This window comes from Mobula hypostoma, chromosome 6 (assembly GCF_963921235.1).
Source record: "Mobula hypostoma chromosome 6, sMobHyp1.1, whole genome shotgun sequence".
NCBI classification, from domain to species: Eukaryota; Metazoa; Chordata; class Chondrichthyes; order Myliobatiformes; family Myliobatidae; genus Mobula; species Mobula hypostoma.
The window spans coordinates 50,971,717-50,998,288 of NC_086102.1; the positions used below are offsets into that span (position 1 = coordinate 50,971,717).

The following is a 26,572-nucleotide window of genomic DNA, read 5'->3' on the forward strand; positions in this document are numbered from 1 at the left end:
TAAATAAATATTAGAAATATTTATATAGAGATAATAAAGAGATCCCAACACTGATCCCTAGTCACAATCCACCAGTCACAGGCCTCCTGTCAGAGATTCAATTTTAAACCCTCACACTCTGCTTCCTATCATCTGCAACGCATACAAAATGCTGGAAAAGAGTAAACAGTCGATGTTCCATGAATGCTACCTGGCCTGCTGATTTCCTCCAGCATTTGGTGTGTGTTACTTTGATTTCCAGCATCTGCATATTCTCTCTTTTTGTGCTTCCTATCAGCTTCCTGAATTCGCCCTGTGAGCTTGCCCTGAATCCCATGTGACCTAATTTGCCAGATCAGCCTGCCATTCAGGGCCTTGTCAAAGGTCTTACTAAAGTCCAGACAATATCTACTGCCCTACCTTCATCTATTCCCTTTAGTTACTGTCGTGGTTTCTCGTTTCTCACAAACGACAAGGAGACGCAGAAAACTCGTCAAGACGTTTTAAACTTTAATTTGCAAATCAAAGCTGAGACAATCAGAAAGCTAGTAGCTGACTGCCCGTCGAGGCTTGTATACAACATTTTTTATAGCAATTTCCCTATCTTAGCTACATTATCATATCCAGTCGACCTGTGATTACATATCATCAATATATCCGCTCTCGACTTTCCACTATTGTTTTACTCCCCAACTTAATTATGTCCTAGTTTACACTTTAGACCATATGTCCTCTCATCCCTAACCACAGTTATTTCTTAATTAGTCTTGTGTTGACATACTGCCACATATTTCATCACCTTACCCGCCACCGTTATCTTTCTACTTGGTTTCATTCTAGTTCTCTTCATGAATTAATAGTGAACAGGTCAAATGTCATGGCTACATAGTGAATACCTTCTATTGAGCTAGCAGTGGGACAATGTGTGCATTTGAGTAAATACTGTAATACATAGAAAATACAATGCATGCATTTGCATTTTCCAATATCATCTCTTCAAAAAACTCCAGGAGATTCTTCCAAGCACAAAACCATGCTGACTCTTCCGGATCGGTATCCACGTGATGATGGATCATGTCTCTCAAAAAATCCCTCCAGCAACCTCATTACAACCGAAGTCAGGCTGATTAGCTTGTAGTTGCTGGCCTGTCCTTCTTGACAATGAAATCATATTAGCTACACCCCAGTTTTCTGGAACTTTGCCAGTGTGGGTAACGAGACAAATGCCTCTACGAGGGGTTCTGCGATGTCTTTTCTGGCCTCCCATAATATCTAGGGGTGCACTTTATCAGGCCCTGGAGTTCTTTCCATCTTAATGTGCTTCAAAACTGCATATATCATATGCATATTACTGGTAACATGCACATGATCCACCATCTCACTACCTATTACCATTAATTCTTTGGCATCCATGATATTCACCTTAGTAAACACAAGGGATTAAAAATCTCAGCCACCTCCTATAACTCCACACATAAATAGCCCTGATGATCTTTAAGAGGACCCAAAAACCTTAATCTCCCTTTTACTATTAATATAACTGAACCACCTCTTGGGATTATTTATAACCTTCCTGCCAAATCAAACTCAACTCTCTTTTGCCCTCTTGATTTCCCTCATAAAGAATGGTCTTAATCTTTTATATTTATTGAGGGATTAGTTTGTACCCAGCTACCTAAATGTGACATATGCAATTTTTTTTCCTTACTAGAGGCTTGATATCTGGTCAGCCATTGTTCCCTTAAATTAGTATATCTACCTTCATTCTAACAGGAATATGCTGCTCCAGAATTTTCATATGACCTTTCAAAATGTCTTCCACTTGCCAGCTGTTCCTTTGTCTTTAAACTGAGTCATCTAATTGACTCCAACTAGATCCTGCCCTCAAAATTGGACCTGTTCTAGTTTAGGACTTAAGCCTGTAGACCTGTTCTAATTTTTTTCCCCCCATTACTATTTAAAAAATAATAGAATTGTGGTTACTGGATTCAAAGTTCTCTCCAACAGCCTCTTCAGTTACTTCTCTCGCGAGGTAAGATGAAACAGAATTACTAACTTCCCTCTTGCAACAGCAATAAAAATGGCTGAGCGCATTGACAAGATGGCCGACTCAACTTTAGTTTTGGGATTTGTTATGCAGGTAGGCCTGTCTGAGGTGATTTACTGGAAATTGTGGTAGTTTACAGTAAACTGCATATCAGGGGTCAGGGCTTGTATGAAGTTCTTATTTACTCGTAGGGGACTTAAGTAAGACCCTGAACGGTGTAATAAAGTTGCTTCAAAGGATTTTTGGAACTTCTCCATGACCAATGCATGCTGAACTTGGCATTTGACACCCAAAGTTTCAAAGTGTTAGAACTCCCTGATGACCAAAGACCCAGTGGTTAACAGTAGATAAGCAGTGCTGCTAGTTGTTAATTGCCGAGAGATATTGCAATAAATTGCATGCAACCTTCAGCTTTATTTATTAGGGAAGAATCAAATAAAGTAGTCTGAGTTTTGTTCTTTTAGCTGAATTAGACTAGATTTGAAGTTGTAGTTGGAAGTTGAATTAGAGCTATAGTTAAGAGTCAAACAAAATTACTGGAGTTATTATTTTCTTTGTTCTTTTAGTTAAGAGTTAAATAAAATTACTAAAGAATTTGTGTAATTATATCTTTCATTGCTGACTCAGTTGCTCAAGGAATCAAAAGAAACCTGAACTCTATTTTGAGACAAATTGGCGTAGTTGGTAGGATTCCGCTCCGAGCCATACTTCAGGGAAAAGTAAATGAGTACAGGCTGGAGAATTAAAAAAAAACTTGCTGTCTGAGCAGATAATTCCAAAGGTTTTGGTACTCTGGCCAATTTGAGAGCATCAAAACATGAGGAACTGAGTAGTTACAAGGGCCAGAGAAAAGAATTTATTGGAAGGCATAGATGTTCCTTCCCATTTATAAATGACACCACTAGAGCTGCACTTGGGATGTTTATGGATGTACTTAAGGATAGAGAGCAACACATACAGTAAATGCCTTAGAGAAAGAAGTTTCTAGATTGAAAGATGAATTAAAGGAGAAGGGGATATAATTGAACTTAGCACATGAAACTGTACACACAGCTCAAGAATGGGCTGAGAAAACTGAATAGTCAGAGCCATGATGGCCAGCCAACGAGCTGCTCTTGGCCAAGAGGAAATGGCAGAGAAAATTGGTTCTACCCTGGACCCAGTAAAGGTGTGAGCTGTGATGGTAAAAGGCTGGGATCTGGATAAACCAGATGGGGGATTCCTGGTCTGATCCTGATGATAGATGAGTAGATCAACCCATTGATTTGCTATGGGGGGGGGGTGTCGATAACAGGAGTCCTTAGCAGACCAGCCCTCTTAAAACTGTAGTAGATAAATGCGAAGACAAATGGGGGACAATATGAGGATTGGGATGACGAAGAACAGCAGGCACCACAACAGTGTGCTCAGTGGTAGCAGGCTGTCACTCAGGATGATAGTGGAATGGAGTTCAGGAATTTGCAGGATTGGATTTTTTTTCAGCAGCGACAGGAGTCGCTCACCGCCTGACTAACCCAAATCTGGGATGCAGATGGGGATGAGGTTAAAGTGCCAGCCGCCGAAGGGTCAAAGCGAGGATCCATCATTCCACGTTACTGGGAAAATGCAGCTATACAGGACGGCCAGCAACAGGCTCCTTGTTCAGCCTGGTGCTGCATGTTTGTTACCCCAGCACAACAAACTGGCACACAAGTCCTGCAGAGTACGGGACACCCAAACAAAGTGTGCAGTGACTGCGGGAAATGGCCATTCAAGGAACCATAGACGACGAGAGACAACAGGCCCAGGTGAAGCCCCCTTTTACCCAAGGACTCCTAATGAGGCTAGTACAATCGGCTACTGAGGGGTTGTGTTGGCACTAACTACCTCCATTCTAAGAAAATCAATAGAAGTGATATCTGCAATGGGGACCTTGGAAAATGCGATAGAGGGGAAGAGCCAAATCCACTCTTACTCTGTCACACCCGAGGCATTGGTATCCCAGAACACTGAGCTGTCAGTCCTGTCCTTCTTCCAGCTATGTGTCTGTTATGGCCACAATATCCCAGTCCCTACAGGCAGCCCGCTTCCACAGTTCATCCATGTTACTGTTAAGCTATGTGCATTGAACTAGCTGCAATTTTATGCAGTCCTATCTGCCCTTTTCCTGCAAACCTGGCTATTGTAATTGCTAAGCCTTCACTTTTTGGTTGCTGCACATACCAGTCTTTTCAACAACTTCACTCTCCAGGGCCACTGCTGTACCAGTCCACTTGAAATACTTCCTGGCGGCAAAAGCTGATTTTCCCACAAGGATACTTTCTCCCTCAGGTCCAAGAGCAACCCATCCCTCTCGTACAGGTCAACTCTGCTCTAGAATAGATCCCAATGATCCATGATCGAGGGATGACTGCACAAGTGTGTGGATGTCAGCGAGTTAGACCGGCGCAAAGTTTAAAAGGAGACAGCTTTACAGAGTGAGTGTCAGAGGTGCAGGCGCCAGAATAGAGGGAGGCAGAGTAGAAGGGCTTCAGTAATAACTGGTTGAGGCAAGGTAGGTTACCTATGAAGAAAAGAAACTGGAAGTATGTCTGTGAGGCTGGTGTTCTGTACTGGGTGTCCGATGTGGGATGTCCGGGAGACTCCCAGCCTCCTGGAAGGCCTCATCTGCACCAGGTGCGTTGAGTTGCAGCGCCTTAGGAACCGTGTTAGGGAACTGGAGCTGCAGCTCGATGACCTTCGTCTGGTCAGGGAAAGTGAGGAGGTGACAGAGAGCAGCTAAAGGCAAGTAGTCACACTGGGGCCTGGGGAGACAGATAAGTGGGTAACAGTCAGGAAAGGGAAGGGGAAGAGTCAGGTGCTAGAGAGCACCCCTGTGGCTGTCCCGCTTAGCAATAGGTATTCCTGTTTGAGTACCGTTGGGGGGGGGGGGGGGGGGACGGCCTACCTGGGGAAACAACAGTGGCCGTGCCTCTGGCACAGAGTCTGGCCCTGTGGCTCAGAAGGGTAGGGAAAGGAAGAAGGCAGCTGTAATAGGGGACTCTATAGTTAGGGGGTCAGACAGGCAATTCTGTGGACGCAGGAAAGAAACGCGGATGGCAGTTTGCCTCCCAGATGCCAGGGCCCAGATGCTTCTGATTGCATCCGCGATATCTTGAAGTACAGCCAGAGGTTGTGGTACGTATTGATATCAACAACATAGGTTGGAAAAGAGAGGAGGTCCTGAAAACAGACTACAGGGAGTGAGGAAGGAAGTTGAGAAGCAGGACCACAATGGTAGTAATCTCGGGATGACTGCCTGTGCCATGTGACAGTGAGTATAGGAATAGAGTGAGGTGAAGGATGAATATGTGGCTGAAGGATTGGAGCAAGGGACAGGGATTCAGATTTCTGGATCATTGGGACCTCTTTTGGGGCAGGCACGACCTGTACAAAAAGGATGGGTTGCACTTGAATCTAAGCGGGTCCAATATCCTGGCGGGAAGGTTTGCCAAGGCTATTGGTGAGAGTTTAAACTAGAATTTCTGGGGGGTAGGATCTGAACTGAAGAGACAGAGAAAGGGGCTGTTAGCTCACAAAGCTTGGAGACAGTGCGAGAGGGAGGATAGGCAGGTGATAGAGAAGGGACGCGCTCAGACCAATGGTTTGAGATGTGTCTATTTTAATGCAAGAAGCATCATGAACAAAGTGGATGAGCTTAGGGCCCGGATAAGTACTTAGAGCTATGATGTTGAGGCCATTATAGAGAGTTGGATGGTTCAGGGGCAGGAATGGTTACTTAGAGTGCCAGGCTATAGATGTTTCAGAAAGGACAGGGAGGGAGGCAAAAGAGGTGGGGACATGGCACTGCTGATCAGAGATACTGTCACGGCTGCAGAAAAGGAGGAAGTCATGGAGTGATTGTCTACAGAGTCTCTGTGGGCAGAAGTTAGGAACAGGAAGGGGTCAATAACTCTACTGCCTGTTTTTTTATAGACCACCCAATAGTAACAGGGACATCGAGGAGCAGATAGGGAGACAGATTCTGGAAAGGTGTAATAATAACAGGGTAGTCATGGTGGAAGATTATAATTTCCCAAATATTGATTGGCATTTCCCTAGATCAAAGGGTTTAGATGGGGTGGAGTTTGTTAGGAGTATTTAGGAAGGTTTCCTGACATAATATGTAGATGAGCTTACAAGAGGAGAGGCTGTACTTGATCTGGTATTGGGAAATGAATCTGATCAGGTGTCAGGTCTCTCAGTGGGACATCATTTTGGAGATAGTGATCACAATTCTATCTCCTTTACCATAGCATTGGAGAGAGATAGGAACAGACAAGTTAGGAAAGCGTTTAATTGGAGTAAGGGGAAATATGAAGCTATCAGGCAGGAAGCATAAATTGGGAACAGACGTTCTCAGGGAAATGTACGGCAGAAATGTGGCAACTGTTCATGTTCTGCATAGGTAAGTTCCAATGAGTCAAGGAAAGGGTGACAGGGTATAGGAACCGAGGTGTACAAAGGCTGTTGAAGATCCAGTCAAGAAGAAAAGCTTATGAAAGATTCAAAAAGTTAGAGATCTAGAAGATTATAAGGCTAGCAGGAAGGAGCTTAAGAATGAAATTAGGAGAGCCAGAAGGGGTCATGAGAAGGCCTTGGTGAGCAGGATTAAGGAAACCCCAAGGCATTCTACAAGCATGTGATGAGCAAGGGGATAAGACGTCAGAGAATAGAACCAATCAACTGTGACTGTGGAAAAGCTTGTGTATGGAACCGGAGGAGATAGCAGAGATACTTAATGAATACTTTGCTTCAGTATGCACCACGGAAAAGGATCTTGGTGATTGTAGGGATGACTTACAGCGGATTGAAAAGATTGAGCATATAGACATTAAGAAAGAGGATGTGCTCGAACTTTTGGAAAGCATCAAGTTGGTTAAGTCCCTGGGACCGAACGAGATGTACCCCAAGCTACTGTGGGAGGTGAGGGAGGAGATTACTGAGCCTCTGGCAATGATCTTTGCATCATCAATGGGGACGGGAGAGGTTCCCTTGTTCAAGAAAGGGAGTAGAGATAGCCCAGGAAATTATAGACCAGTGAGTCTTACTTCAGTGGTTGGTAATTTGATGGAAAAGATCCTGAGAGGGCAGGATCTATCAACATTTGGAGAGGCATAATATGATTAGAAATAGTCAGCATGGCTTTATCAAAGGCAGGCTGTGCCTTACAAGCCTGATTGAATTTACATTGATGAAGGTAGAGCAGTAGATGTGGTGTATATGGATTTCAGCAAGGTATTTGATAAGGTACCCCATGCCAGGCTTATTGAGAAAGTAAGGAGGCATGGGATCCAAGGGGACGTTGCTTTGTGGATCCAGAATTGGCTTGCTCACAGAAGGCAAAGAGTGGTTGTAGATGGGTCATTTTCTGCATGGAGGTCAGTGACCAGTGGTGTGCCTCAGAGATCTGTCCTGGGACCCCTACTCTTCATGATTTTTATAAGTGACCTGGATGAGGAAGTGGAGGGATGGGTTAGTAAATTTGCTGATGACTCAAAGGTTGGGGGTATTGTGGATAGTGTGGAGGGCTGTCAGAGGTTACAGCGGGAGATCGATAAGATGCAAAACTGGGCTGAGAAGTGGTAGATGGAGTTCAACCCAGATAAGTGTGAGGTGGTTCATTTTGGTAGGTCAAATATGATGGCAGAATATAGTATTAATGGTAAGACTGTTGGCAGTGTGGAGGATCAGAGGGATCTTGGGGTCCGAGTCCATAGGACACTCAAAACCACTGCGCAGGTTGACTCTGTGTTTAAGAAGGCATACAGTGCATTGGCCTTCATCCACCATGGGATTGAGTTTCAGAGCCGAGAGGTAATGTTACAGCTACATAGGACCCTGGTCAGATCCCACTTGGAGTACTGTGCTCATTTCTGGTCACCTCACTACAGGAAGGATGTGAAAACTATAGAAAGGGTGCAGAGGAGATTTACAAGGATGTTGCCTGGATTGGGGAGCATGCCTTATGAGAATAGGCTGAGAAAACTCGGTCATTTCTCCTTGGAGCGATGGAAGATGAGAGGTGACCTGATAGAGGTGTATATGATGATGAGATTCATTGATGGTGTGGATAGTGTTACGAGAATACACATAAAATTAAGATGTTTGCTGGCCTGGGCTAGCATCAGTGGCATCAGCAGTTGGTCTGCCACCTGCCCTCAGGGGAAGGAGAGATAAGGAACAATGGAGCAGCGTCTGGAGATGTGTAATGAAGGGATGTGGGAGGAAGAGCTGTCTGGAGCGGCTCCCCCCTTTGAACCCTGAACTGTTTGGAGTGATGAACAGGCGATACCCCAGCAGGGGGATAAAAAGGGACAGGTTCGCTAAGACAGACACACACGCCACCCGAGGTAACGAGACCCTGGAAGCGGTGCGCCTCTCACGAGTGGTGAGAAGTATCGGACAACGCACAGGGTGGAAAGGTACGATCAGCGGGAACCCGGTGTGTGTCCGCCCTTGCCTGGGTGCCGGGTTCACTGCAGAGGATCGACCGCATCTGGAGGAGGGGTCACAGTCGGTGACCTCAGGTGACATCACCAAGGACCTGCCCAAAAGCTGTTTGTGAGCCATCTCGCTGGTCTGTGAGCCATCCCGCTGGTCTGTGAGTGAAGCAGTGTTCTGAATGATCAGTTGTTCCTATTCTGTCTCTCTTCCCCCACCTTGTCCATCGCCATGGCAACGATTACTGCAAACTGAACTACAAACTGGACTGAACTTTGAGTCATTTTGAAATTGGTCATTTACCCCTAGACAACGATAGAGCTTGATTGATGCGGTTATCTTAATTCTGTGCACATGTGCGTTTATCATCGCTGAACTGTTGCATTTATTATCCTTTCGATTAATGTGTTGCTTGTTTCTTTAATAAAACTTTCTTAGTTCTGGTACTCCAGACTCCAACAGAGTGATCCATTTCTGCTGGTTTGGCAACCCAGTTACGGGGTACGTAACAATAGTCAGAGGCTTGTTCCCAGGGCTGAAATGGCTAACATGAGAGGGCACAGTTTTAAGGTGCTTGGAAGTAGGTACAGAGGAGATGTCGAGATGTCACGGGGTAAGCTTTTTTTTTTACGCAGACAGTGGTGAGTGCATGGAATGGGCTGCTGGTAACTGTGGTGGAGGTGGTTACAATAGGGTCTCTTAAGAGACTCCTGGCCAGGTATATGGAGCTTAGAAAAATAAATAGAGGGCTAAGGGAAACCTTAGGTAATTTCTAAGTAAGTACATGTTTGGCACAGCATTGTGGGTTGAAGGGCCTATATTGTGCTGTAGGTTTTCTGTTTTTAAACCAGCTGGTGGCGTAATGGCATCAGCGCTGGACTTCGGAGTGAAGGATCCCGAGTTGGAATCCAGCCAGCTCCCTTGCCACGCTTTCCATCTGTGCTGGGTTGAGTGCTGAGCTAGCAACTTGGTCTCGTAAAAACAAGAAAGCCTGCTAAAAACCCTGTCATTACGGCGTTCCGATGACTCTGCTCGGAGTTGAGGGCTTTCTTCTTCTTCTTCTTTCTGTTTCTATGTTTCTATGAACCTGAACCTGCTCTTTAGACACACATTCATCTGGCCTATCTTTCTATTGCAAGACTCAATGGCATATAGCCCCAGGACCAATTTAGAAATCATTACCCTCAAGGCTCTGTCCTTTAATTTCTGTTTATTGTTAGTTTATTGCTGACTGTAAAATTTCTCCATTTTCTATTGCTTGATCAGTTCCTTCGTATTCACTTCATTTCTCAAAGTTAGAAATGCTACCTCCAGGTTCTTTTGAATGTTTATGCATTTTTAATTCTTCCAATGTCATCAGCTTACTTCAATTTACCTTTAAAAAGCATCAGAATTGAAAAATATAAAATTCAATAAATTAGATTCTGAAAAAAAAACATTGAAATATTATCCCTTTAATGCCTTGTGATACTCCCAAATCTGTTGAGTATAATTAATTATGGTTTGTACTCAAAATATAATTTAGCTTGCTTGATCAATATTGTGGTACACTAACTTGCTGTCTCTGATTACTGTCCTATTGTAAACAGACAGTCTTAGCATTTTCACTTTCCCCAGTAGGTTGTATGGCACAGATTCCAAACAGAACTTTCTTCCAGCTTTCTCCCTACAACTTTTACTGCATGGGTCTGGCGTTTTAATAGACTTATTCCTCACCTGTTTTGGTCCCAAAAGATACAATCACTTATTAGGTGCATCCAAACATTGCACTAGAATTCTTTCTCTTCCATCTTCCACTCTTCACGTACCGTATGTACGGACAAAAATGAGTACTCAGTTGTGATTGCACTGACCCTTTGTTTCTTCATTCCTCAGGATTTGTAAAGCAATAGATAGTAAAGTGAGATTAGGGATGTGTCCAAAGTTTGCAAAGGAGAACCCAACTGCTATGGATGTTCCTACAATAGCATGAAATGCGAGTAACATGAAGAAAAGTGAGTGATCATTACTTTTCCGGTAAACAAATCAAATGATAGCAGCAAATTATTGATAACTGAACATTTACAGAGTATGATGTTTGGGATAGGGAGGAAAAAAATGGATGGAAAAGCAAGGACAGAAAAGAAGCCAAATTGATGGTCTTAATTTTGTTAGGGAATCCATTATCTGTAATCATAGAAACATAGAAAATAGGTGCAGGAGTAGGCCATTCGGCCCTTTGACCCTGCACCGCCATTCAGTATGATCATGGCTGATCATCCAACTCAGAACCCTGTACCTGCCTTCTCTCCATACCCCCGATCCCTTTAGTTACAAGGGCCACATCTAACTTCCTCTTAAATATAGCCAATGAACTGGCCTCAACTGCTTCCTGTGGCAGAGAATTCTACAGATTCACCACTCTCTGTGTGAAGAAGTTTTTCCTCATCTCGGTCCTAAAAGGCTTCCCCTTTATCCTTAAACTGTGATCCCTCATTCTGGACTTTCCCAACATCGGGAACAATCTTCCTGCATCTAGCCTGTCCAATCCTTCGATCCAATCATTTTGTTGGAGGAGCAATTGAAGGGAAAAAGATGAGATGGGATGGTCTAAGCAGTGAAAAACAACTGGGAGATAGTAATCAGGACTGGGATAGTGAGTGTGGTCTGCAGGCAGGGCAGTGCTGTTATGGATGGCTGAAGTAGGGGTATACCAGATATTCTCATGAATTACTAGATTGCAATTAAGGGAAATGTTTCAGGAAGGCAGATAAAGTTTTTGACAAGGCCAAGGCCAACTGAGTGAAGTTTAATTAACAGCTGATGAACTGCACTAAAGTAGGTAATGAGGTTTTATATTAGGTATTTGCTAATTTGCAAATGGAGCAGAAAGATATAGAATTTTCCCTAAATTGGTAGGCAAAGGCAATGTGATTGGGAAAGGCATGTGAGTGAAGGAGATAGAAATTGAGGGAGTGGGAGGGTGTTGGTGGTTGATGGGAGCTGCTTATTGAACAGTGGAGAAGCAGAGAGGAGAGGCTGGAGGATTTCAATGGTTTTGGGTGTCACACATAACATCAGATCCAAAAGAGGAGTATACAAAACCCTAGGACCAGGGGAGGACTGTTGTCGTGGTGAGTGGAAGGGTGGGAAGACATGCACCTATCTGTGGGATTAGTGTTGACATGGGATATGAAATACAAAACAGCATTTACAGAGTGCTACAGGAGCAGCAGGAGAAGTTCTGAAGGTCCTGGGAATCCAATAGCCAACAACTATTTCTGTAACTGAGGAAGAAAGGTAGAATAAATTCAACAGCAGGAATAAAAATACAACATTCAGAGGTGTATAGGAAACAACTGGAACAGACTAAAAGCTATTCTGGTGTAGAATGTTAAATTTGTTTGGGGTTACCAGAAACTCAGGCAGTTGAGCTATCAGAAGTGGCAGGATAAATTCCCTTTACACACCATTTCTCTAGAATTTCTGATTTCTCAGAATCGGATACAAGGAAATTCTAACCTAGAGTGAGTAGTACAAAATCCTCAATCTTTGTAAAAGTTTTGTAATGCAAATTAAAATCCATAACGTCCTATTGTCAAGATAAAATTTGAAGACTGAGGCATCGTCAGCTCATGCCTCTGCAAAAATATTTAGTTATTATTCTTAACAGAACATAACATAAAGATGTCAACGAACAATTAAAATAAAATGACTGATTAGAAACAGTGATCTACAAACACTGTTTCTAATCAGTGTTTGAATTGATCATGTTAATCATGTATATCTAGTGCAGTGTTGAGAGAATGAGGAAATCCAAATAAATATCAAATATCACTTGGAATAAAGTTAAAGAGCAGTCGAAGGGAATATAAAATCAGACATAATTAGTCTCCATTAAATGGTATTGTGATGTTGAAATTGTACATGGAATATCATCTGAACAATGTTGCGAATAGTCTGCTGAACAGGCTGTAAATATTACCAAAGCTGAAAACATTGAGTAGGAAATTGAGTCTGTATACATTCTTAGAAAAATGCTAAGCATAACACATTGAATAAGTACTTCATAGTAGGAATAGTTGGATTTCAGAATAAATCACTGCTTCCATTCAGTTGAGTTTGCTGGAATGCAAGAAGCTTCCCAGGAGTGGGAAAATGTCACTGACAGCAACAGGTTTCATGCACTTGAAGAGAAATGGAAGTCGTCTTGGACAAATCAGGCGTCTTTCCTCTGGAGAAATAGTTGAGAGCTGTCCTAAAATTAATGTATATAGAAACATAGAAACATAGAAAATAGGTGCAGGAGTAGGCCATTCGGCCCTTCGAGCCTGCACTGCCATTCAGTATGATCATGGCTGATCATCCAACTCAGAACCCTGTACCTGCCTTCTCTCTATACCCCCTGATCCCTTTAGGCACAAGGGCCATATCTAACTTCCTCTTAAATATAACCAATGAACTGGTCTCAAATGTTTCCTGTGGCAGAGAATTCCACAGATTCACCACTCTCTGTGTGAAGAAGTTTTTCCTAATCTCGGTCCTAAAAGGCTTCCCCTTTATCCTCAAACTATGACCCCTCGTTCTGGACTTCCCCAACATCGGAAACAATCTTCCTGCATCTAGCCTGTCCAATCCCTTTAGGATTTTACACGTTTCAATAAGATCCCCCCCTCAATCTTCTAAATTCCAACGAGTATAAGCCTAGTTGATCCAGTCTTTCATCATATGAAAGTCCTGCCATCCCAGGAGTCAATCTGGTGAACCTTCTTTGTACTCCCTCTATGGCAAGGATGTCTTTCCTCAGATTAGGGGGCGAAAACTGCACACAATACTCCAGGCGTGGTCTGAAGTCATTAATGAGAGTAGACTCACATGAGCACTAACACTGGCTTGGAAAGGTTGGATTGGACCTTTTTGTGCCTTAAAGTCTATGTAATCACCATGCATGGGCAGAATTTGCTGTTTCCTTTACTTAATAATAGTAGTGCGAGGAGAAGATGGCGATGCGACACAGCACGCGCAGCTCTTCGGTGAAATGATATCTTACTTGTAAGTAGGATGCCGTGCACAATTCTGATTTGATGGAGACAGACATGAGAAGCACAGAGGAACATCTGGAGAAACTTCTGAAATGTCCAGTTCGCTGTCGCTGCTACTGTGCGATCGAGAATCTCCGGAGGGAAGGCCCCAAAATCCCCGGCTTTGCCTGCTGCTGGCGACCGAGGCTGGGGTCGAAGCATTCGGCAGAGATGGTGCTCGGTACTCGGTGTCGGAGGGCTGGTCAGAGGCTCGAAGTTTTCGGACGACTCAGAGTCGAACTGTGGTCGGGCATGGCAGGGAGAGTTTTCTTCCTTCTCCCATCTGCGTGAGATGTGGGACAGTCGAGAGACTTAACTTTTTTTTAACTATGCCCATGACCTGTTCTTCATCAAGTTACAGTATTGTTGCACTTTCGTAACCATATGTTATAATTATGTGATTTTTGTTAGTTTTTCAGTCTTGGTCAGTCCTGTGTTTCTGTGATATCACACTGGAGGAATATTGTATCATTTCTTAATGTATGCATTACTAAATGACAATAAAAGAGGACTGCATGTCTTCATAATCTAATGAACATATTTTTGTGACCATTACAACCTTAAGTTTTGAGCATTAATTTGGAAGCATTAAAACACCTTTGAACTGTAAATAATTATTCTTTGACAAGAATCTCAACCAAACCACATTTAGCCTTCCTGAAAATTCTTTGGTTCATCTTCCCAGCAAGAGATAATTCGAGTAGCATGTCGTAATGCAAGGAATGTGAGGAGTTATGCAAACAGGGATGAAAGATAGTAAAATTTACATATACTAGTCATGAAAACATGCAAGCTTTTGTGAAATCTTTGCCCTACCCATCCCATCTGGTACAACAGTAAATCAACTTCCTTGCGCATCCACTTGTTGCAATTCCAGTGACCACAACCCTAGTGTGGAAATAATGTCACTATTTCCTTAATTGCTTAACATTAAAAATATAAAATGTGAATGAACATACAAAAACAGGCTTAATTTAGCAATCCTAGGGGTACCATGTTAAAAGTTTCTGGTTTGCATGCAGGAGGACATCAACGTCCATAACTAAACACTGTGCAGTCTTTTAGTACCATCACGTCAACTTTACAACGTAGCCCAGGAGCCACCTTGATCTTAGCTATTGGCAATAAAAAGGATAGATTTAGTTTATATGTATTTTTAAATGTGTTTATAAAATGTAGGAAGATACTAGTATAAATTTTATAATCACAATGATAGTAAAATATCTTTAGATTTACTGGAGTTACTTTAGAATGATCAAATTCTGATGTTTGCATGTACCTGCTTAATTGTGTAAATTCAGAGCAACAGAGAGGGTGGCATAGTGGTTAGTTTAACACTTTACTGTGCCAGTGACCTGGGTTTATTTCCCACTGCCGTTTCCATGTTCTCCCCATGACCACTTGGGTTTCCTCCAGGTGCTATGCTTTCCTCCTACATTCCAAAAAATGTAGATTAATTGGGCGTTTGGGTGTAACTTGGCGGTGGGACTCATTGTGACAGAAGGGCCTTTTACAGTGCTGTATCTCTAAAAGGAATGTATTTATATTTATTGCATTTTATTATTATTATTGTGTTAGTCATCCTTGGTGTTCTTTGTGCTGTATCAGATCAGGAGTAACAATCATTTCATTCTGCTTTACACCTGTGTACACAATATTACTAAACCATCTTAAATCTTGAAGTAATAGGCACTGTTGCAGTTTTAACCAAGACAAGCACAGAATCATTAGCATGATGTAAATTTTCAACTTATTTTATAAATGTGTGATATTTCACTGCTGATTTTTTTGATGAATTATGTATAGCAGGATTTTTTAATGCCATATTAAGCAATTGCAGTTAATTCTTCTCCAATCTTATATGTAATTTACATCTGTGATCGAATTCCCTCAGGATAAATATTTCAAAGCTTAAATAGCTGAAAAACCTATATATTACCGTAGTTTGTTTTATTTAATATTTTGCTACCACAGCTTCTTCAATTTGATTGGTTGCTTAACCTGCTTGATATCATTGCTTGTGAATGCCCATAGTCCACATGATTCTGCATTCCATTACTAAAGGGGGAAAATGTAATCTGCAGAGCTGCTGGTGTGTTTTCTTTGAAAGAAGTGAGCATCATTCCAGTTTCATTCAACAGCAACTTGCATACCGAATGAGGATTGTAGCAAAAGCAAATAAAAATCACAGCAAGTAGATGCATGCACTATGTACAACTGCATAATAAAACCATTCATACTTTCTCTCATGTTGGCCTGTTAAAATTGTTGGGAAATACCCTGGATTCCAAATGGTATCCACAAGTTGAAAGGAGGAAACTCAAATCCCACTACTTGGCAGATGATAAATAGGGAGTCAAAGACATGTTAGCCTGACATTAGTTGTCTTGAAAATGTTTTTTTCCTTTATTATTATTACTACTACTATGAGGTAACAGGGCATTTAAAGGATAGGAGCCGGCTGGGCCAAAGCGGATTTATAAAAGAAAAATCATATCTGACAAATCTGTAGGAGATTTTTTTTTTTTTGAGTTTTGTAATTAGCAAATAGGCCGGGCATTAGTGTAGCGGTTAGCATTAACACTATTACTGCGCCAGTGACCCAGGTTCATTTCTGCTGCTGTCTGTAAGGTGCTTGTACAATTTCCTTGTGTGTTTCCTCCAGGTGCTCCAGTTTCCTTCCACATACCAAAGACGTATGGGTTCTTAGGTTAACTTGTCACGTGGTTGTAAATGGGCAGCCTCGGCTTATTGGGCCAGAAGAGCCTTTCACTCTGCTCCATCTCTAAATCGATTAAAAATAAATAAGGCGGAAAAAATGTAGATATGGTATATTTGTACTCTTAAATGGAAGAACAGGGATAAGCTGAATAGCCTATATCCACTTATTTTGCGTCAATTCTTCTGTACATAAATTCCCCAGTGAGGGTTGGGTCATTTGACTTAATCTTGTCACTCTTGATCTTGCATTGACCACCAAAAATGCATATGAGTGGAATAGATTGCATTCCCTTGCCTTCTAATTCCAGATGAAGAAATATATCTTTAGTACTATGTCTCTCACCTTCATTTTATAACTCAAGGTAGTACTTCATGCTACAAAACACAAGGCGCACCAGCTCATTTGCCTACGAAGAGTAATGTGTATGAAATACAAAGCTTTTGCATTGCTAAGCACTTTCTTGGATGCAGTACAAATTCACTTCATTATGTTAACCACTATTAGTAACTTTTTAATATAAGCCAATGGCCAACCACCCCCACCCTCCCCACCACTGACCTTATTCTTTTCTCTTCAGCTTTTCTCAACACTTCATCTCGGTTTAAAACTTCTAGAATCATTTTCTTTTCATCGTCCAACAGGAATGACAGATTGACAATCTCGGTGTTTTTGGACATGCTTCTGCAAAAGTAATGTTCGTTCTGCTCTTGGGGTCTAGTGATGACTAGCTTTGGAGAAAATCACTTGCCGAGAAATTCAGGATACAATGAAGTGAATGTGTTCAATTTTACGTCTTGGTTCAAGGTAGAAATTGGTCCAGTCTTCCCAATAACCATGATTAATTGCACGATTTCCAAGTACAATTCATCTTAGTTGGTTTATTTTGAGGTTGTTCAGTTTAGTTGTTTGGTCTTCGAAGAAAATTTTAATGGTTGTTGTTAAGAGACAATAATGCCTTCCAGATCCTTAGTATTGATTCTCTTGGTCACATATATTTGCAAACTTCAGCCACATTTAATGCTGAAAAAAGAAAACAAAAATATCAAAATACATTCTCTAAAAGAAATTAATATCAACAATTTATAATGGGAGAGATGTATCCCATTATGAATGAAGTTGAATATAAATGATCAACTTTGTCAATGTGATCTCATCAATGAAGTAATACATGGTAACTATCTCATCTTGCTTCATCATGCTATATATTTACGAGGTGCATTTTCAAACATGCATGAAACATTTTTCCTTCGTTGTCTGCTTGAAAACCCTAATTTACAAGGAGTAATTGATAAGTTTGTGGCCTAAGGTAGAAGGAGTCAATTTTAGAAAACCTAGAACATTTATTTGAGTGATTATGCAGAAAGTTTGAAGTTGTTAACTCATCTCCTTCTACCTTAGGCCACGAACTTATCAGTCAGCCCTGATGAGTTATTAACTTCAAACTTTCTGCATAATCACTCGAAGAGTTGAACTGCATGTGCATGTAACAAGAGCTGTATAACTCATCTCCTTCTACCTTAGGACACGAACTTATCCATCATCCCTGCTGTGGACACTTTCTGGAGGTCCAAGATCCATATGCTCCACGACCCCTGGACTAAGTGTGTAAATGTAGGAGGGGACTATGTTGAAAAATAAATGTGCTAGGTTTTCTAAAATTGACTCCTTCTACCTTAGGCCACAAACTTATCAATCACCCCTCGTATAATAAAGCTGGTGACTGTTACGTAGCAGCTATATGGGACAAGGAAGCACAGTCTGGAATGGAAGATGCTCAATTCACCTGTAACAGTGACTCAATTTTTTTCCACCTGGAAGAATTTTCAAGACAATGCATTGACCCCAATGAGAGAATTTGGGAAGTATGAGGATTTTGGAAAATACTTTCAACAACAAGGACCAACTTAGTCATATCAAAGAGTTGCTAACAGTGTCATTATTTCACTGATTTCCTATAAATAGCATGATGCCTCGTGCACTGACATTGAACATTCCACGGCCATGAATCAAAAGAGATACCGAATAATATTTTTACATGCATCTTATTTCTTCTGAATCGCATGATACAACTTCCTCATTCCAAAGTAATAATATGAATATTCAGTATTCAGAATCAAAGTGTGTGTGAGCAGTGCATCCCAACATGCATGTTGGCAGCAAAGCTGTTTTAGCACTACAAAGGCCAACCAGTCTTCACATGTAGTGATATGCAAATTGGAAACAGCAGTCTGTGGACTCCACAACATTAACCCCAGAAGCCTCAAGCACTAGGGTGAACATAGGCAAGAAAACCTATTCTTCATTACCATCCACCACCATCCTTCTGCTGATGTATCTGTGTTTCTACATATCGGACAATGGGACACAGAATGTACTCTTGAGGAGGAACCTCCGTTTCCACGACCGAGAGTCACTGGGAAGCAGTGACACTGAATGAGTTGCAGAATCCTGAAGGGCAGACTCTGAAAAGTACAGCACGCAACTAGGTCCTTTGACCCATCAAATGCAGATGGACATCCTACACTAATCCCTCCCTGATACAATTTATTTCTTCCACATTCTCCATCTCCAAACCCGACCAACGTCTCCCCCAACCTGCCAAGGTTCCCCCGCCATCATACACTCTGGGGCTGTTTACAACTGCCAATTACTAACCTATGGATTTTTGAGATATGGGAAGAAACCGCAGCACCTGAGGAAACCCATGCAGTTGCAGGGAAAACATGCAAGGATCAAAAACCTCCTTGATTACCATCTTCCATCCTTCCACTATGCATGAACTAGTGCTACACCACGTTGAACAATACTTGGAAGCAGTATTGAAAGAAGAAAGGGGACAGAATCAAACACAAGTCACAAGTTCAGAGATGTGAAATGCATCAATACATCTGACATAACTGGTGGACTGGTGTGCAGCAGGTAGTAAGTAAATGAGCCAACATGAGGGATAATCTGCTTGATCATATACTCACCAATCTACCTGGATGATCTATGACAGCGTTGGGAGAAATGACCAAGCAGAGTCCTGTGGAGACCTTGCTTTGTCCTGTGTGGTACAGCAAATGTGAAATGGGACTCAACAGTCCCAGCAACTCAAAGCCATGCATCCACATATAACCAAGATATCCAGCACCATGGTTTGTAGAGGTATGATCTGACATATCCCTCACTCTACTATTATGATCAACTCATATGATCAGCTCTAGCTGACTGATTGCAGAAGGACACACGCCAAACACACCTCCAATTGAAGCTGCAATATGCACGCAAACAGTAAAATATAATGAAATAGACAGATCCAAGTGATCCCAGAACTAAAGAATCAGATTGACTTTCTGCAGTTTTCGCGCATTAATGGTAGATGACAATAAAACAGCAAACTGGAGATGTCAGCTTAAACCCTTTCCCCCTCTCAGTGATGACATGACCCAACATGCAACCACTAAATACAAGGCTGAAGTCTTTGTATCTATGTTTAATCAGAGACAACAATGATCTACTTCTCCTGAGGTTTTATCATAGAAGCTGGTCTCCAGCCAAGTTGACTCAACTTGTAAAATGGGGGAGGGGGGTAGGGGGGGATGAGAGTGACTGGATACATCACAAGACCATAAGATATAGGAGGAGAGAGGCCATTCAGCCCATCAAGTTTTTCTTTATCATTCTATCATGGCTGATCCTGGATCCCACTTGGAATTTACACAGCAGAATCTACAGGACCGGATAACAGCCCAAGTATTAAAACTGAAGACGTGTGTTCCAGAACTAATAGTGCTTCTAGACAAGTGGTTTCAATGCAGTTACAAATCTGACATCTACCCAGTAATGCACTTGCCTACAGGAGCACAGCTCTGTATAATCTCAACACCATCCGGGATACAGCAGCCCACTTGCTGGGAGCCCATCCTGCAGCCTAAATTAATAATTCCTTTTTATTACCTGCATACAATGGCAGCAGTCTGCATATTTTACAAAATGCATTCTACTTACTCCTATAATGTTGTTGAGTTCAGTCCCAACAATGATGAAGCATTAGCGATATACTTCTAACACACTCAGAGTACTCCGGCAACACAACGTATCTCAGGACTCAGTCTCTCCAGGCTAAAGTTTTGGGTTGAATCTTCGGATTATAAAAGAACAGGCAATATATACTGGCATTTCACAAATGAAAACTGACAGCAATATCTAGAGATCTGAGACAGCACCACTCAGTGTAACCTACAACACAACACATTCTGCAGCTTTTGGAAATCTTGAGCACCCCTCACAGTAAATGCCAGATGACCTCTGCCAGTCGGGCGGCATCTATGAAGGGTCTCGGCCTGAAACGTTGTCTGTTTGTTCCTCTTCTTAAATGCTGCCTGACTGGCTGAGTTCCTACACTGTTATTCAATGTATCCTGCTAGCAGCTGGCCAGAAAATTACAGAACTGCTGAATTTTTAAAATTATCAACTAAATATTGTACAAACCAGAGAGGCAAGTGTTAACCATTTACATTAATGCAATAAAGTTATTTTGATAGCAATCTATCCGGAATGTTCTGACATTCTGATGCTAGACATTTTGCTGCATTACTGAAATGTGAATCATCCATTATATTCTACCAATTCAGGGAGCATGCTTCCCACTAATCCTTTCTTCAAGTGACCAATTTGATGTCTAATGTCCTCCTACTGCTAGATGTGAAGAAACATATGATGAGCATTTTGTTCTTTGCAAAAGTATCTGCATGTATGACTCATCCACCTCCAGCTGCTATACAAATAGGTGCAACCTAGTTACTTTTCCAGACATCCTACTCTGCAAAAACTCACTTCAGGGAGGTAGCACCCCCGGCCCCCGCAACCCCACACTCCCCCCCCACCCCCCCGTCAACCTCCAAGGGTGTATGTAATACTTTGTTTAGTGATTTTGTCTAATCTGTAAACAAGTTGGGTATATGCAGAAAATGTGACATTAAAATATGTACTTATATTATCATGTTTATTCTATTACAACTTTAAGCAAGTCTACAGGGAGTTTGGCCTCATCACGTAGCACATCAATAGCGTAGCTCCTTAGCAGCCAGCCAGCCAGTTTAAATAACGTTAGCTATGCTAATGAACAAATGACACCTGTTAAACTCACCTCAACATGTCTTTTACATTTCAACCCACCATGGACAATAGAAAAGTCACTGTTGCAAATAGTGCAGCGAGCAACACTGTCATTATTTCTGACCCCTGTTAGGCAGGGGTACACTTTAGTGTAGTCTGGGGTGAACTGCATTTTATATATTTTTTTGAAACACTCTGCCATGGCTGTGCAGGACACGAAACTGAACTGATGGAGAGACAGAGGTCGACTGTGAAGCCCGCCCACAGAGAAAACTGATAGGTCTCTCTTTGTTCTAAGTAGACCTATCAGGATGCTGGCTCTCACTCCCACTCCCGATCTCGCTCCCGCTCAAAAACATCAATTTCTGGGATATTGCATATAATTTGCGGGTGTCAGGGAGCTGTCATCAATATGCAGGAGACTCCTGGAACTTCCAGGAGAGGTGAGATGTCTGCTTTTCATGGCACATGTCTTGACCACGCAGGCTGAATCTAATTGGAGACACCTTAAATTCTTTTGGACATATGTTATGGTAAGCCATGAATGAAATTAAAATTATTGATCCATTCCATCTGCTGTTACTATAACATTCATGTTCGTGTGAAAATTGCAAGCATGTTCTCCACAAGAAATTTCCTCTTAGTACCAAAGCCGTGAAAATGACAGTCTACATGAACTACTTTGATCTCTCAATTTCTCTTTGATTCAAGGTTTGACTGTAGTATTTATAATTCATTCTAATATTACTCCTTCATAGTTCATTAACTTTTAAGATCACTAATTTTAGGCAATAACTTTTCTTTCTTTTTCATCACATCCTCTTCCTCCTACCACCATCCTCTCACAACCCACACTTTTTAACCTCTCATTCCGACTGCCTTGGAATTTTATTCACTCCCTTTCTTTTTGCTCATCCATCTGTACTGTTCTTTTATGTTAACAATTAAGCATTATCCAATTCCAATTTCTTGCAACTATGATCACAAAAACTTGAAATTCACAGGGTGAGGGGAGAGGATGTGATTTCCCCATAAAACTGCCAGTGTTTCCTACTGTACAATAAAACTCTCAAAATTCACGTTGATCCGGACACTGGTGATGTTGGACTATCAGATTTTCTGCACTTTTGGATGCTGTAACAATAGGACTGATGTACAAGAGACTGGCTTGACCAAGGCCTAATTGACTAGGCCTAAGAAAATGAAACATCTCATTGAAATAAACAAATTTCTGACAGGTTGGATGCAGGCAGAAACATCTCTAACCTAGGTGATATGAGGATCCACAAGGGGTCACAGTCTCAGGGTACAGAACATAGAAAAGGAGAAATCTTTACTTCAGAGAATGGTGAACATGCAGTATAAAATACCCTATCATAGAAAGCAGTGGAGGAAATGGTTGCAAATTATATTTAAGGAGGAGAAAAAGATTTCAAGTCACAAAGGTCTTCAAAAAGACTTGGGAAGAGACTTGGCATTCAGTATTGAGATAAAGTTCGACCATAACCACACAATGACAGAGCAGCCTTGAAAAGCCAAAAAATCTACTCCTGTTTTTCAGAGAGGAGTTTAGAGTGTGTGTTGTCTGATAAGTGTTCAGCAAGAAAATTTCTTAAGCCAGACCAGAGAGAAAGAAGTCTTCAGTTCAACAGCAAGGACCTGATAAAACTGGTTCCCTGCCAGGTAACATATTAAGGAGTCTGAGATTCTTTTAGGCCTTGCTTTTGTTGTGAGCAGATATCCAATATTAAAGATGCATTGCACAGTCTCGTTGTTATGCATGCCTTCACGCAATGGCTCTGCGTCAAGGTATGGAAACCACACAGATGCAATCTAATTTCAAAAGAAATTCCTTTGTATAGGGGATTATAAAAACATGTGATACAGAAGAATTTCCAATCACATGCCTGTAACAATGATAGAAAAATTCAAGTGCTCAGTGTGCGGTAGCCATACCACAACAATTTAAATTCCCAGTAAATCACTGACTCAGCAGGAAAGACTGCAACTAGCTTGGACAACGGGAAGGAAGGAGGCAAACAAGTGTTGAATATTTTATATCCCAAGTGTGATGAGATGGCAAGGTACTTTTAAACAATTTATCAACACATGCTACAAGACCTATTTACCGTTCTACCCATTTGAGGATATTATTTATCAAGGAATTGTGACATTTTCTCTTTTACCAAAAAAATTCCTTCATTGACTTTGTTTGCTCTCTACACAGCCCACTTTTGAATTTATGAACACTATTTTGAAGTCTTCAGCTTTAATTATGACCTCAATTTGTTGTCAGCTACAGATTCCAAAATCCTATTTCTAGAACCCCAAGCATCAACTTTAATTAATGTTAATTAGACCCAGCTCGGTCTCTTTCAAGCTTTATTGGCAGCACACCGTCTTCAGAGAAAGGACTTCATAGGTTCAAACCAATAAAATGAATCAATCACAAAGTTCCACATCAGCTGGAATGCTATAATTTTGGAAGTCCTGAGTTCTGATGAGTTTTGAACTACGAGCTCCTCAGTTCACACAGCAGGATGCAGCAATTGAAAAATCGAGAATGCAAATGATGGAAATTTGAAATAAAAACATATGTTGAGAAATATTCAACAGGTCAGACAGTATAAAAGGAACATAACATTTCAGAATAAAGAACTTCTTGCCACCCAGAACTTGTTTATTTCTTTCTATGTTGAATTCGTCCCTTCTCCTTGGTCCATTTCCTTCCTACTTACACTTCTCACATCTCTAATGCCTCAGGCATTTTGTAAGATTCTGGCTTCCTGGTCCCTCCTATCTGATCTTCATCATCACTGTATAATCTCTCCACGTCTTAATCCCACATTAAAATGGTCCAAAGGTTCACTGCTTCTTTCCTAATCAGAGGCCCAAACCAGCACTTGTTTGCACAGGTGTTTTTTTTAAACCTATGTAACATTTTTCAGATTCTATGTGCAGTTATTGGATATCAGGAGGGCCAAAAGTACACCTGCCATTTCATGGGATGTGTGGAACAGTCTTTGTTTCAGTCTTCGGAACTCTTTCTCTGTTATGTTGTTTCTTGTACTCATACAGAATCTGAAAACATGCTTTCTTTTGCTTTAATTGCTTCCTGCTCTCACTTGCATATTATCCATTACAGATTCTTCCCTTACATTTTTGTACCTCTTCATCTTGAAATTGTGCGACCCAAGCTTTTAGAATTCTACACTGGGTCCAAATGTCAACTCTGTACATGACAAGTGTAATGACTCCCACAGCTTTCCTGACTATACTTCCATCCACCCTGCATCCTTTGAGGACTTCATTGTATTCTTCTAGTTCCTCCATCTCCGAGTTTCTCCATTTAGATCCTCAGATGTTTCTCTTCTTGAAAGAAGGCTTCTACTATAAACATAATTGTCAGATTTCTTGACCACATGTCATTCTTTTTCTATGCCTCTTCTCTCATCCCTTCTCCTCCAAGAGATGACAAGATGAGAGCTCCCCTGGTGTTCAACTCCCACCTCACTGGCCTTTGCATTCATTTTATCATCCTTCAAAACTTTTATGGCTTCAGCAAGATTGTATTCTCCTCTAGCATTTGGGAGGGATTGTTCCTTTCATGACTCCCTACTCCACCAACTATTGCCCTTCATATGCCACTTTCCCAGGCAACCGCATATGACACATCCATCCTTTCACCCATTCCCTTCTCACTAGCAAAACAGGTGAAGCAGAAAATCTCTTGTACTTCTTCCAATGAAATGTTCATAATGTGACCTCTTCTTTATTGGTGTAACCGAAATGCTGATTGGGTGAGAGCACCTGCATAAAAAATCAATAGGGGCAACCTTGAACTGCCAGTTCTTTTGCCATTTTAATTCCCCATCAATCTTTCATTCTGAAATGTGTGCGTGGCCTTTTGCATTGTTATGACAAACCCAATGCAGCTTTGTCCTTCCTTGGTCTAATATGTTTTCCAACCAGAAGCACAGAGGTTGGCACCAACACCTGTTTGTCCTTTGTTGGGCAATGGTTCATGGTGTTCAGCTTGGAAACAATTGTGGCATCATCCAGTACCTTTCTTAATTTGCTTTCAGTTGACTTTATTGTAGGGAATGTCATATGAAAATGGTGGATGGATCTCCAATTAGGTTGTAGTTCTCTCAGCCAATCACGCCCCCACAATGCTGGCCCTCCTGTTTTTAACCACAAGCAAGTTCAATGTGGCTTGTTGATTGTTATATTTCACTGTCTCGAATGTCATTCCTACAGGAGCTATTTTTCCTCCAGTACAGGTTCTTAGTTGGACACCTGCAGGCTTCAGTTTAGTATCTTTGGTTTGGCTGTTTCAGTCATTCCTCAAAATGGATTTGAACAGCATTTCAGTGTCCAATTCCATTTTAATTAATTTGCTGTTCACTTCTGGTGCAAGCCATATTGCGTGTCTATTGTTAATTTACTTACTGTAAACCTCAAGGTTATGTAATAGGGCGGCACACAGTACCAGCGTCACAGGTTCCTGCCACTGCCTGTAAGGAGTTTGAATACTTTCCCCGTGGCTGCACAGGTTTCCTCCAGGTGCTGCGGTTTCTTCCCACTGTCCAAAGACATACCGGTTGGTCGGTTGGTTGGTTAACTGATCATTGTAAATTGTTCCATGATTAGGCTAGGATTAAATTCAGGCTATTGCTGGGTGGCACAGGTCAAACGGCCTATTCTGCACAGTATCTCAATAAATAAATAAGCCTCTTTCATTCTCATCATTATCAGATTTTTCATCCTACAGCGTGCAGATTCGTGCTCCTTTTGCAACTGCAACTTAAATCTTTATCCTTTTCTTTTCTCTGTGCAGTCCATTTATTTTTGTATGCCCAACATGCTCTTTGTAAGTGACCTACTTTGTTGGATTTTCTTCAAGTTTCATCTTTAAACCTGCATTGGTCTGGTGCACGTGAGCCCGTGCCACAATGGTAACATAATTTGCTCAGCCAGGTTGGCCTCTCTCTGGATGCTGTCATTTTATTCACACTCACTTTCATTCCTGACTGCAACTCAATTGCATCTCTATCTGCAGTTTCCATAGAAACAGCAATATCAACTGCCCTTTTAAATGTAAGTTGTGCCTCAGTTAGGAGCCATTTTTGAATGATTTCTTGTAAGATTTCACAAACTAAATGATTTCCCGTTATTGAACTGACAATGCTCAGACAATCT

At 41.5% G+C, this 26,572-nt stretch overlaps 1 protein-coding gene across 2 annotated transcripts in view; it reads right to left on the reverse strand.

The window, feature by feature from the left end:
- The window catches only part of sytl5 (synaptotagmin-like 5), a 200,149-nt gene that overhangs the window by 75,073 nt on the left and 98,504 nt on the right, over positions 1–26,572 (reverse strand). For both annotated transcript variants that reach the window (XM_063050826.1, XM_063050827.1), the window contains exon 2: positions 16,829–17,290. In XM_063050826.1, coding sequence (XP_062906896.1) covers positions 16,829–16,947 — 119 coding nt within the window. In that variant the 5' untranslated portion in view covers positions 16,948–17,290. The remainder of the gene's footprint in view (positions 1–16,828; positions 17,291–26,572) is intronic.